Genomic DNA, 14,866 nt, shown 5'->3' with positions numbered 1-14,866 from the left:
GTTTTTATACTGGAAAAAAAATTAAGAACAATCCAAGGAACAAAGTAATCCGAGTTTATCGGGTATTTACTAAAATTTTCGTCTGAAGTAGAATACTCGCGTTGCTGCTATAAATTTATTTTTGTTATAAATAACGTAACTATAACCGAACATGGTGACTACAGCTTAAAATTATTACATGAACATTTACCATGTACATTCAACGACTCTATGTATACATAATATCTCGAGAAATAGTGATCGTTTAAAATAAATCCGGTGATTTGCATTATTTTGCCGCTACCATCGTATAATTACACGTAACAAACATTACGAAGAGCATTGACCGCGAAAATTATTCATTTTTAGTAACCCACGATTTTAAAATCGAATTGCGCTGAATGATATCTTATAATGAGACATCAATTATAAAAAAAATTTCAAGTTAAGGCTAGAATTGGTTTAAGAAATATGGGGAGTCAAAGTTTGATAAAGTGGCAGCCCATATGCTTTAAGGCACGAATTTGTCAGTCCGATTCACACAATTCAGCTACAAAATCGTAGGACTAAAACAAGCTGAAAATATTGATTTTGTGGTCGCTCTTCTATACGACTCTTCGTTCACTCGATTGTGAGTTGAATTGATTGGTATACGATATAGTTCTTTAAAATATAGAAAATATACATTCGATCTCCGTGCTGTGTAAATTATATATAGCTGTAAAATTATTATATAACTATCTATAAACATACATACACAACTATTTTTCCTCAAAGCTATTACTAATTGCACCGACGCGTTAACGGAGTTAACATTTATATGATACATCCATACAGCATAGAAGCTTGCAGCATTTTGTTACAATGTTTGCAATGTTATTGCAATTGCTGGAACATTGCAATGTTGTTACGACCTTGCAGGAATGGTTGCGCTGTATGGGGTATATCGCATTCTCGCAGAAAGAAGTAACAAAAATCGACATTATTCGAATTATGTACGGATTGTGTTCTAAATACATCGGTCTACTTTACATTATTTTTACATTGTTACAACATTTCTATGAAATTTTAAAATATTTCAAATTATTTTATTAAATATATCTATTTAGAATGTTTTATCCTCACTTAAGAAAAATATAATTTTCTATTAATATAGGACGTGAAAAAACGCGACTTAGAAAAAAATGACTTATCTATTGCTTATAGCAATTTTTCGTAAAAAGTGAACATTCGTTCAAATTCATGACATAATTTAATTAGAAAGATGATAATTCATACAATTTCCCAAAATAACATAAACTTTAATATTAATATATGATGAAATAAACAAAAAAATGACATTTTAATATTAAAGAAAAAATACATGACATTTTAATCATATCTCATACATCTCTCTTATCTTCAGGTGAGTCTCTTTTTCTCAGTTAAATTAGTTAATTTTTTTTTAGTCTTATCATTTAAACACGTTATTTCAACAAAATACTATTATCTGAAATATTTTAAAATTTTATAGAAATATTTTAATAATATAGAAATAATGTATGTATTCATTTTGTTATGTGTGATGTTATGGTATTTTTCAAAACTATCTTTATTATAAATTGTCATTTTTCTTTGAAACATATTTTTTAAAAATTTGAAACAAGCAATTTGTAATTAAGTCTAAGTTTACTTATGTTCGATATCGTAAAAAATAATTATAATTGTAAAATATATTATAAAAATATATAATACACATTTTTTCTTTCCTCTTTCTTGAACAATTTTATATATTTTTTTATTTATATTATTTTTCTTGCGGGGATGCGATATGTATGTACATAATGTGCAAAAGGTCCGTTAAATTTTCATTTTTTATGATCAAAGGAATATCAATGTATGTCTCTCGCAATAACATTCCAGGATCAGACATGGGCGGATTAATTTCAATTTATCAAAGAATGTCGTTATCGTAATATATAAATTACATAACAATCTCTGTACAGATATATATTTTAGACAATATATTTCTAATCGTAAACTGGTTCCCACAATAATAAATTCGCGAATCCCTCCCCCTGTAGGATTCAGAAGCTCTATACTTCGTCGCCAAAGATCAGCGTTTTAGATTCCGATAATTTTTAATTGAATAATATTTTATTCAAGACACTGATCCTAACATTATTCAAAATGCGACGTGTAAAAATTTCGAAACACGTTATATCGCCATTGTTCTTGGTGACACAATTATTCATATATACAAATAACAGCCGCACCTAGATAAAAATTATTTAATATTCAGTTCCAAAACGAATTATCGTAATATGTACAAATACAAATTGAGGTGACGAAAGGGAAGACACACCAATCGTCCCGTGCATTTCAGTTCAGTTAAAGACGCTCGGATACGTGATCACGCGATTATACAAGTTCTTTCGTATCTTTGAACGTCTTCAGCCCTCGCTCACGGAAGACAACGAGCTACGTGTAGACTCAGTCGTGTGGTGTGTCAGATCAGGAAGATCGGCTGGTAAGCACAGTGGTATCGCGCTAGGCCCGTAAATCGCTTCTTGTTCCTCTAATTGCAACGCAAACTGTTCCTCAAGTTTCTGTAATACGAAAAAGAAATGTTAAAAAATCTATTCTTTTTTTACACACATACAAAGAGATAAGTAAAATATAGATTTAAAAATCTCGTGATATACTAAATTATATATATATAAGCAGCGTTTAACTGTAAAAAAAGGAAATGCGTACAAGGTCTTATATTTACAGAATGTGTGTAGACATGTTTGAAATCGTGGACCAACATTATTTTACAACAATATTGTGGACTAACCTTGTGGCTATTTTGTACACGGCTTTGAAATCCAACTTGTGGAATCTCTTTCTAACTCTATTAGGATCTTTTTTATGAGGTTTACATTTAAGTAAGGACTGTAATACAAATTGAGTGTCTATGCTGTTGAACGACCATAGTTATAGGATCCTTCAAGGAAACCGTGTTTTATAAGTTATTCTGCTAACTCTAATAGCCCATGATAACCATATTACCCTGTTATTTCCAAATTTAACCGATTAAGCTCTCGTAATAAAGCAACATAATTTACGATACAATCACATCGAAATACATGGACGAAACAAACAGAGATACAGAGATAAAACTCTTTTAAACACACACAATCTTATAACATATACCATAAGTTATATTATTTTAGCTACGTTATTTAAAAAAATATTCTCCGTTAATGATCTTAATAGAATTTTGTATTTGTATATTAGAAAATTATAGAACTGTACACATATTTTAATTAGCAGAGATTTTCCGCTTCTTCTCTTTATCGATTTTGTTTTTTTATCAACTATAAATGAACAGAAAGTTATGTAATTAAGTGGAAATAAGAGTAAACAGGGAACGTTAACATACATACAATTATGTATATCCTATACAACAGAACTTAAATATTACGTAAGTAGGCCTCGGGAAGCATGTGAAAATCTTATCCGATCCGTGCACACTTTCCTTAGTCTTGAAATTATAATTTACAAAAAAATAAATTAATTCATTGCACCATATGATATGATTTCCATCACATGTCCCATAAATTTTATACAAAAATATAGTTATATAAATATAGTTTATCTCTTTTTCTAAGTTATGTTAGCGATTCCTTGAATATTGCATAAAAATATATAACACAATCTACATATCTACACTCTCACACACATACACACACTTATATATGTATACATATATAAACGTACATATATATGTATATATATAATATATGTATGCAACAATCAATATAAATATCGAAGTCTGAAGTTATTACATTAACACTAAAGCGCTAGTGAGTAAAGCAGAGAAGATTATTGTGTTATTTATAACCAAGAAATTGCCAAGGAAGTCTTACATTTGCAAGAAAATGAAAGATAATGAAAAAGATTATAATGCATTCTGGTGCATTTACCAAAATCGTCTTCCAAATTTATGTATATAGTTTGGAAAATGTTCTGTTATCGCATACGAAAATATACGGAGAAAAATTAACGTAGTAGGTATACATTACGTACGCGTGTACATGTAAAACTTCCTCAAATAAAATGTAATATGAAACGTTGCAGATGATTTGGACAGACACTATCTACGAGAGAACGGCACTAGGTCTGGCTTGGAGTAACTTCGTGAGAACGTGCCGTTTGACACGAAGGTACCCGAATCCGAACCGCTCATCTTCAGCGACACTCTAGGTATAGTGAACGACGGAGAAGTGGGAGTGGAACGTGGTAAGCGTGGCAAGCGTGGTGATCTCCTCCAAGTGTCGGAAATCACGGTTTTAGAATAGTCAAAAGGGGAAAAAGAGAGACCACTAAGACCAGAAGAAGGTAAATAGTCTTGATAGCGTTTTTCCAATGCTTCCATTTCAGCCGCCAGATCAGCTTCTATCTTCTATAACAGGTACATCAAGACTTTATTTCAAACTTGTGTCAGAACCTAGTTTTCAAGTACTTCGCGCGTTTAAGTTACTTTAATTGCGATTCGCGTCGTATTTCCTTCCCGCTGTGTTCTTGCTAATTACTTTTCATGTTGATTTACAGTAATTTCGTTTCATTAATGATTAGTCATGCAAATTAAGCTCAGCGCAAAGCGACGCAAGCTGAATGCAAAAGCGAACGTCTGTTACAAAAACGATCGAGTTTATTCTAGCCGTTTATTCATTAATACTCCCGCATTGAATGCCTTCCGCTTACAAATTTCTCTGCGTCAGTTTGCGCCGATCTTTCGAATCGATCTAAATTCTCACACTGTTACAGAATGCGCAAAAGTAAAAACGTAATTTTGAAAGTGAAGCACAATGCTAAATCAATAAAGAATTAAAAGGCAGTTATAAGTATTAGGCCGCAAAGATCAAAGATTTTTGCACCCAAGAAATCAATCGATAAGATAACTCTTCAAGGTAATATTATTCAAGTTTAACATAATTACCTGCTTTCGAGGCTTAAGTAGCGCCTTCCACTCACGAATTTCTCTCCCGTAAGCCTCTTCCTGCTCCTTCAACTTCAGTGTTTCATGCTCCATCAACATTTTTCGCTTCTCGTTTTGTAATTGCTCCAATTCCTTGATCGTAGCATCGCTCTGAGCCCTCACCTCCTCGAGCTGTCTGGAATGCTTTAATTCGAATCTCTGCTGTTCCGCCCTGTACCTCTTCTTCTCATTCTCCTGAAACTTTTTTAGTTTCTCCCGCTCGGCATCGGGATCTGGCGCGAGCACGGACGACATCGAAATCCTCATCGATTCTCGGAACATCATCTCGCGCGCTTTCATCTCGTTGCGAATTCTCTTCGGCAAATTCCTACGTTCTACTGTTTGTCGCTTGATCAATTCCTCCTCTTTTCTCTGATTCATCCTCTTCATCTGTTCTAACTCCTTCTCGTGCCGTATGAGCATCTGATGTCTTTGTAAGAAGAAAATATCCTTGAGCTGTTTCTTGAGTAGCTGTTGTCGCTCGTGTATCTGCCGTTCCTCCTGCTCCCAGATCGCCGCCTCTCTACCTCGCATCAGTTGCTGCTTCTGCTGCAAGAACTGCCGCTCCATTAATGCGATCTTTTCGCGATGGCTATCAGACAATCGTCTTAGCGACATTTCGTGACTCTCGTTGAGCTTCTCCAAGAAGAGCTTTTCTCGCTCCTCGTGTTCTGCTTCAAGTTTTTCCTTTCGTATTTTAAACGTACTCTTCCGCTTATCCTTTGGCATCAAGTCTATCTCTTGCTTGAGCAATCTTAATTCTTGTTTCAGGCCCTCTCGGAATTGTTTCAGTTCCCTTTCCTGCTCACTTCGAATCTTCTTTGACGACAACCGTAAATCGACTTCCTGCTGCGTTTCGGCGCGTTCGATTTGCTGTCTCTGTTGTCGGGCAAGCGCTTCTAAATCCGCTTCGGCACTTCGTTCCAAAATTTGTCGTTCTTGCTCGAATCGTTTTTCCTGCTGGTCCTTGTTGAATTGAGCTTTTTGAGACAGATCCTGATATTGTTTCTGCTCCATCTTCTGTAGCATCTTCAATTCTCGCAGTTCTTGCTTCCTGAATATCTGATCGTCGTACACCTTGCCATTCTCGTCATCGCCATATATCACCCTTGAGGTCGTCGTCGTCATCATAACGCCGTCAATTTCGAACTTTCTCGTGCGTTTTCTTGTCTTTTTCTTCAGGTTCATCATTTGTATGTCTTCCTTCGTTCTAGTTGGCCGGGATATCTCACGATTGTAATCAGGTTTTCGACGTAGGATGACCTCCTCTTCCACCTCCGTATGTTGAGGTTGATTCAAACGGTTTTCCTTATTTGATTCTCTACTATCCTGACTGATCGTCGTTGAAATAGACTCGGCGTCGGAACGATCGATGCTCTTACTCGGGGTGTGCGATCTTATGGAACTAGAATCGCTCTGGGACCGAGAACCCTCGAAACTGTCCGGAGAAATTCGTTTATCCTTATTGAAACTCTTAACGTTGATCTCTTTCGGTCTGACAGTCTTCACGATCCTATCGTCGGCGTGATGTGGCATTTCGTTCTTAATCAATCCATTTAGCTTCTTCACGTTTCTTTCGTAGTCGTCTATATCCGGAGACTCGATGGTCGTACTAGCAATTATCACCTTACCGCTCTCATCCCCGCTGTCACTTCTTAAGCTCAATCTCTCATTCGAACTCAAATCGCTATGAGACGAACCGGTACGAATGACATTATGCTTTTTGGATATCGACGAATCCTTTACTTGTTCCTTATCCTCGCCGACGGTGACCACCGAAACATGACTGGTATCCTGCAATTCGTCCACAATGGGGCTCACTATAACTACTTCCGACTCATCCAATTTCTTGCCGATTCTCTTAGATACGTCAGTAAGTACGATAGGCTGTTCCTGTGGCGTGTATTCCAGACTATCCAAACTAGGAAACGCGTCGTCATCAACAGAATTGTCGTTCACTTGAGTCTTGTTCATCTCGTTAGCAACAATAACGACTTCCGATGTCGGCGAGGTGTGACGCGGAAGAGACGTCGTTGTCGTGGGCGCGTCCACCAGTACTGGCGGATGCGTTGTCACCACGGTTACCTGGCTTATGTTACTGGCTAGACTATTTGACATATCCGGCGAATCAGTAGTAATATGGACGGTCGATGTATTTAAGCGTACTTCTTGCTCAGGTTGAGCTTTTCCTGCAACATGTACAGTATTTAATGAAATCTTGTAAAAGAATTCCCTGAGAATTTTTATTCAAAATACTTGAGAAATCTTTTATTTCAGATAAGAATAGAGAATTTTTAAATGCATCTTTGAAGCAAATTAAAACACAATGAACGCAAATTATATATTAAAAAATAATAGACGATAGGGATTATGTGACTGTATCTATTGATAATCGGTTGTCGATATTTTGCATTAGCAAGAAAAAATGATCAAAAAATAATGTTTTCAGAAAGAGATAGAATTTAAATTTAAAAGAAAACTTCCAAAAAATTTTTCTAAATATTTCACTTTCAATAAAAATCCATAATTTTCAAGTATAAAAAAAAATCCTCTGAAAATTATAAATTTTTTTAGGTAAAAATATTCTGACGCAATATATACAAAGACCAAGATTAGTTTAATGGCATTTTTGATCCGATCGGATTTGCTCCAACTTGGGTTATAAAGTATTTTGCTATTGGTGGACTTTACATGTTCTACCAATAGGAGAGCATGAGACATCATTAATTCAATCCAGATTAGAGCAAACCCGTTCAAATCGAAAACGCCATAAAATAATACTACTAAATTTTACCAGTAATAACGACTACATTGTCTCCACTGCTTCTCCTCGAATCACTTCTGCTTCTGAGCGGTGTCGACGTAATCACTGAAACGTTAATTCCTGAATCCTGTTTCTCTAAGTCCTTGTCATCACTTGTTACGTCCCCTTGATTGTAATCTGTCTTACTGTCTATTTTTGCGTGTAACTCGTCCGAGAAGCTTTCCAGAGAATCATTTCTGGACGATTCTGCGCTGCGACTTTTCACGGAACTCTCAGTCTTCGTTACGCCAAACTGCGTCTTGATATCTTCCGTAGAACTAGCTTTAACATTATTCTTTTCCGATAGGCGCGTCGATGCGACGGATATGTGCTTCAATGTTTCCATAGAACCGTCGCTTATTCTTTTTTTAGGATCCATGGATAATCGCTTCTCCAATACGGCGTTCAATTTCTCCCCAACAGATTTCCGCTTCTCCTCCAGACTCTTGTAAACTTCCTTTTCTCGAGATTGTAATTCGTAATTCGTTACGTCATCAACGGACGATAGCTTATTTTTCATTCTATATAAATGGAAATATTGTTTCACGATAAATAATGTTTTTTTTTAATATCAGTAATCTAAGTTTAATTTATGAAGCTAAACTCTAATCATTAAAAGATAACTGGAAAATGCTTACCTGTTTTTATCTTCAAAAGATGATTGTTTATATATTATCTTCGATAAGTCTTCGATCATTTCTGGCTTCACGGGTGCAGACTTACGTTTCTCACTTACGCTCAATTTCTTGGAAACGGAACTCGATTTATTGTTTATTAACTTCTGCTGATTTTCAAATTTCTTTATATTATCGAATAATTTACCGTTACCCTCATTTTCTACTTTCTTCGTCTTCTCGGAACTATCCAATTCATTTTGTGTCTGATCTAAATTCTTTTGCTCTTTAACATTTGTCATCCGTTGATCCGTTGTCTTTTCATTTTGCGACAATTTATTAATATGCGGTTTGTCTTCTGTAGATTTCTGTTTATTTTCTGTCAGATTTGCGACTGTCTCGACAGTTTTCGGAATGTTCTCTCTCTCCTCATCTTTTTTCTTCTTCTCTTCGCTATCTTGACGCATGGGTGGTGGCGGAGGCGCTGGACCTTTATCTCGAGATAATCTGCGCTCATTTGTTTCACTTGGTGGTTTAGGTGCCTGCGTAAATAATTACATACGATATTATTAATGCTATTAACAAATATTCATCTGTTATGTGATCAATAATCTATTAATTGATAATATAAACTAATTAATTATATCAGGTACCTGTTTCTTCTCGACAGGAGGCGGCTGTATGTTCTCTTTAGACTCAGCTTTGCGCAATCTCTTATTTTTGTCCTCTTTCTCACCATCCCGATTGATTTCTCGTTTGTGACTTTCTTCTTTTTTCACAGACGCAGGCACGAGATTTTCTTTTTCGGGGACTGGAAAACAGAGACAAGTATTATTACATTTTAGAATGTTATAAACAAATTAGTTGTATGTGTGTAATACTCACTCTTAACATCGGCATCAAGGCGCGTAGGAGCGGAGTCATCTGTAATTTGATCCAGTTCCAGAGGAAGCTGAGATGTGCGCTGCTCCTGAAATATTAACATATAAATTAAATATAAGAAATAAAAAAAATATACGTAGATAAAAATCTTTCGAATGAGAATCATTTGATTTTCATTACAAATGTCATATTAAGTAACATGTAACAAGATACATAGATAGAAATATTAATGGCAAAATTTGTAGATTACAATCGTAAAATTGCAGTTTATTGTTTCGATATAGAGAATACAAAAATATGAAAAAAAAAATTAGAAAATGTTATCTCATGCATATAATATAATTATGTAGTCCATGTAAATTTTACAAATCATTTTCTCAAATCTATTAGGAACAATAATAAAATTTCTTTCAAGATTTTACAGTAATCCTTTATGAAAGAAAGAAGAATGAGACATTTAAACTCCGAAGGAGATAAGTTTGTATACTTTTTCTTCTCACTAATTGAGTCTTCTTATTGTTACATAAAAGTTTCTAGATCTCTGACAATAGCATTCCATTCGTCCTATAAAAAGCTCTAGCACAGTTTAAAATATCAAAGAATTTTATTTTTGAAAAAATAGTTATTATATTATATGGACCACTTTGTAACATTTTTCTTAGTACAGTAGTGTATGTAGTTTTTTTAAGTTTATATATTATATTACTTAGAATTAATTAATCCTGTTAGCGCACGGAATGCAGCGACGCAAACTACTAACCTGACGCGCATTGAGGTAATGAGGCTGGCGAGGGCCAGGAGAACCGCATGCACAGCCAAAGTAACAAAATTATCACAGCACATTTATCATGACCACAACATATTTTATACATAGAATATTCTACTATTAATATACATTCTACATTTTCAATAATTCATTCGTTACGATTAAAAAGAAATGTGGAATTGGTAACAGATTTAATTTTAAACGCATGCACTATTGTAATATTTCAATGAAATAATCACGCATCATGCGTAATTTTATACAAATGCGAACAATCACATCTTATTTAAGAATTGATAATTTGCACAAGAATTGATAACATACACACAAATAAACTAATGTTTTAATACGTTCGTAATTTTTCAGGGATACTTATTAGGACCATTGGTCAGGTTCTAATTGATACAACATCTGAACAACAATTTTCTAATAATTTACGTTCTTTCATTTTACATAGACAGGGGTAAGACACATATGCTTCATTTAGAAGCAGCTTACCAATTCGCTGATATTGTTCTCTGTGTTTTTTCATTTTTTTGGCCTTTTACAATAACGGAAGCATGTAACAATGTGTAATACATGTTAATTCTGCACTATCAGAAGCTCTGTGCATAACTATCTGAATTATGAAACGAATATTTATCATGTTTATTACATTAAAATATAATTTCCCTTGCACTAGAGCAAATTTATTTAATAAATAAGATTGAAAGAGTTTTATGTTACCATTATCTACAGTATAAATGCGACTACAGTATAAATTAATATATGATAATAAAAACGCTATGTTAAAAAATATGTTTTTTGAATAGGAGAATTCATAGGTTATAGTTTTATAAATTGTATTTTTTCTTATTTTTCATATGATCTGCATAATTAACATGTACATAAAGAGAATAAGATGGAATACAAGATAGAAGACAAAACCTACCTCCGCTTCCTCATCTAGCAGCTCTTCTTCGACAACATCTGCCTTATATTCAAGTAATAAGTCCCTGACAGGCTTTTGATCTAAATTTCGGCTTATAAACGGATGCTTTAACAAATCGTCAGCTGTGGGTCGTGAGGTTGGGTCCTTTATAAGTGCTTTAGCAATAAAATCATTAAATTCCTTACTCCATTTCCCGGGCTGATCCAGTTTCGGCGGATCACCTTTCTGTATTTTAAGTAGTACTCGCATCGGTGACATTTCGTGGTTCGGTGGTTCCATTTGTGCAAACTCTATAAGAGTTATACCAAGAGACCAAATGTCCACCTAAACAGTTGAGTTCGTATATAATATCTTCATATATAACATCACATATATTATCAAGTCAAAACAATCAAAAATAGATTTTTATATTTACGAGCACCTACTTTAAAGTCGTAAGGATTGTCCCTAAATGTTTCACATAAGACAACCTCAGGTGCCATCCAGTAAGGAGTTCCAATAAATGTATCATGCTTTTGTAGAGTATGCTTGTTCTTTGCAGATACGCCAAAATCAGCTATAATTAAAGATATAATCCCTTATATTTATATACTATACAATATTTAAACAATAGCAAAGATATTACTAAAATATATTTTTAAATAAACAATTTAATTTAATTTAAAAAATAATTATAATAGACAATTACCTATTTTAACACCTCCAGCCATAGTCAGTAAGACATTTCCTGCTTTTAAATCCCTGTGTACGACTTTGGATTTGTGTAGGAAGGCAAGACCTAAAGTCATGTGTTGGCAGATGTATGCTATTTGCATTTCTGTTAGTGCCTTTTCCAACTCGACCATTATAGAATCCACAGCACCGCCATCACAATACTCAATTAACATCTACAAAAAATTTTTCTTCTTTTTTTGCTCTTTTTACAAAATAATCAATTGCATTATAAAAGTAATTTTTATTTATAAAAAAACTCTTGCTATAAATAATTACAGCATTACCATAAGTATAAAACAGTCTTAGTTTGTTATATTTTCTTGGAAAAAGCTGGGAATAGAAGCCAAAGAAAAATTAATAAAATATTAAAATTGTTATAAGTATTACTTTTTAACAAAATTATTTTTTTATTTATTTTTTATTTATATGAAACATTTACGACAATTTGTGATGTGTTTTATACTTAATGGTCAAAGCTGCATAAGAAGCATATCACATAAAAATAGAAAAAATATACCCATAATTTTCCCTCAATGAAATAAGCCTCGTGTAATTCAACGATATTGGGATGCTTGCATTCCGACAAAATGTCTATCTCGATCATAAAATCACTAAGCTCGTCCTCTCCCTCCAACGCACACATTTTTGCAGCGGCAAGCTGGTTGGACTGCTTGTGTTGTGCCTGAAGTAACAATTGTTTAAAGAGAACGTTAATAGAACAAGTAGACTTCATAATCTGGGATACTTTAAAAGGCTATATTACCTTATAAACTTTACCAAATGCACCATCTCCCAGTTCACCCACCATATCCCAAAACTCTTCTGGATTACAGTCCATCTTGATGTTATTGTACAATTTCTTCTTCTTCGCATCATTACCACCAAAGTGGAAGGCTTTCTTCAGATTCGACAAGAACGACATTTTGATAGATATCTTGATATATTCACACGTGTGTACTCAAACTCGGACTACTATTGCAATTTGAACACACTGAAAACTCTTAACAACACTCTCTGCTGTACAAAGTATAATCATTAACAACTGCGTATGAAATTTATAAAATATAACTTTAATTGGTGCTCAAAAGAGCTCAGTAATCATTTCGTAGCACTGTAACGTGTGGTAAAATAATGTCACTTTACGTAGTCTCCGCATTATTTTAATATCTACTATATTATATAAAATAAGTTCTTCGAGCGCAGGTGTTACTTTCTTTAGATCCCTGCTGGATACCAAGGGATCGTGCCACACTACTCCCGCATCTTTGTAAACTCTAAGCCGCACTTCCTAATCGATTATCGTTGTGCTCGAACTACTGTGGGCACAGAGAAAAAGAATGCTACCCATTGCTGACAATCTCCAATAATTAGACGCAGGAATTGTCGAATCAAACTCTGAAACAAGAGAATACAATTTATTACTTATTATCAATTGTTATATTTGCAATTCTATCAATCTGTTTTGATAACATTTTAACGATTTGTTAAAAATACTGAAGTCAAAAAGAAAACATATCTCTTTTTAGCTTTGCTATAATGTACAGAATATTAATATATACTTGTTTCTAATATATTTCAACGGTAGCGAATAACATAGAAATTTGAGAGAAAACTAGGGCAAAGCCAGTGGAATATCTCATTAAACAAGACGTTCCTCTTTTTGGCTTAAAACCAGAAATCAAGTATAACATGTATAAAATCCTAATGCGTGCCGTGTGCTAGGTGTTCTTTAAAAAGAATCAAGCGTGAAACATGTAATACGCGGACGTACAAATAAATTACAGAGGCAAGATAAGAGACATTAGAGACCACAGATATCATTGATAAGCTTAAAAAAGAAAAAACTGCTATCTGCAGTCACTATTATCAAGAGATTCACAATTAACGCTACTGAACAATTAACAATAACAGGTTCATTGAAAATTTGAATTCTTGCCGGTCCACAGAATGCTCTTCTCTGCGATTTTTGCAACCACATTATCTATAATAACTTAAAAATGACAGTGCTGTTATCGTTATTGTTTCACAAATAAAATATATGATAAAAAATCTGCGCAACGATAATATAACGATAACGACACTGTCATTAAGAATTAAGACGTAATTGAAAAGCACAGGCAATAATGGGAAACAAGAGATAACATATTTGAATCTATACAGTTCAATACTAAGATAGATACAATTAAAAAATACAGGTAACATGAACTAAGAATAATAAATTCCAACTTATCAGGAACCATGGTATTTTGGTATATAGGGATCCAGGTTGAAATCTATTATTCCTTATTTCTATTGTCTGTCTTTTCAGTTGTGTATTAGGCTCATTATTCTCGGATTTATCGGAAGCCATGTATTCTGACAAACACAATTTCTGAGATGTTGAAATCTATTATTCCTTATCCCTATTACTCCATTGTTTGTATCTCAAGCTTCATACGGAATTTAGTTTTTAACTCTTTAATTTTCAGGCAGACATTTTTTAAGGCTGGATTTTCGCAACAAGCTGGACGCACACACACAACACACACACACTTCGCACTTCTATGGAGTTTTCTTTCAAAGGGAAGGAAGAAACCAACCAGAGAGCTAAAGGCGAATGCAGTGGTGATTGCAAAGTGATGCCCTACTCACGGAAGCATCCTGCGTGTGGGCAGCGGGACTTGCAAAACGTCCGGTAGGCTCGCGGGCGCGACGGCAAATTCGATTAGGCGTTAATCGGAATTACCGTTGCGTATCGCGGCGAGTCCCCGCCTCGCAATATAATCCTTTTTAGTATGGCACGCGAAATGATCGTCTCCCTCCCCGCTCTCTCCCTAACAGAAATTTCATACTGACAGTGATTGTTTATTTTTACTACATTTCAGTATTAAATTGTTGTTTAAAGAAGCGGTTTGCGGTTTATCTCCGTGTGTACATCGGTTAAATGCCAACATTTCGAACATTTCGGAAGTGCAATTTACTCATAACCCTAGCTATACACACTGGAGTTATAGAAATCTCCGTGCACTCTTTGCTAAATCGAGATATCTTCGTGTTTCTAAACTTTTCTTTTTCTTGAACCTATGTATCTCGAAGCTCCTTAATTCTACCAACATTTACACATTTGGACCTGTTCCTTAATTAATTCTCAATTGAAAAAAAAAAATTAATTTAAATGTATCGAAAGTTACAGTAA

At 34.3% G+C, this 14,866-nt stretch overlaps 1 protein-coding gene across 2 annotated transcripts; it reads right to left on the bottom strand.

Moving 5' to 3' along the window:
- Positions 1 to 1,959: 1,959 nt before the first annotated feature.
- Positions 1,960 to 12,640, bottom strand: Slik (Sterile20-like kinase). 2 transcript variants are annotated; one of them, XM_018547229.1, is made up of 11 exons: positions 12,455 to 12,640; positions 12,209 to 12,373; positions 11,666 to 11,864; positions 11,403 to 11,533; positions 10,978 to 11,301; positions 9,287 to 9,371; positions 9,055 to 9,212; positions 8,426 to 8,943; positions 7,779 to 8,308; positions 4,946 to 7,173; positions 1,960 to 2,567 (listed from the first exon to the last, which is right to left on the bottom strand). In XM_018547229.1, exons 1-11 carry the CDS (start codon positions 12,611 to 12,613, stop codon positions 2,412 to 2,414), a joined length of 4,653 nt encoding a protein of 1,550 aa, XP_018402731.1. In that variant the 5' UTR covers positions 12,614 to 12,640; the 3' UTR covers positions 1,960 to 2,411. The 2 variants fall into 2 exon arrangements, with proteins under 2 accessions (XP_018402731.1, XP_018402730.1); XM_018547228.1 differs by lacking the exon at positions 1,960 to 2,567 and adding an exon at positions 4,038 to 4,408.
- Between the last annotated feature and the right edge of the window lie 2,226 nt (positions 12,641 to 14,866).

Source organism: Cyphomyrmex costatus, unplaced genomic scaffold (assembly GCF_001594065.2).
Source record: "Cyphomyrmex costatus isolate MS0001 unplaced genomic scaffold, Ccosl1.0 scaffold61, whole genome shotgun sequence".
NCBI lineage: Eukaryota > Metazoa > Arthropoda > Insecta > Hymenoptera > Formicidae > Cyphomyrmex > Cyphomyrmex costatus.
Note: the sequence above shows the minus strand (reverse complement) of the source record. Positions and strands in the feature narration are given on the sequence as shown.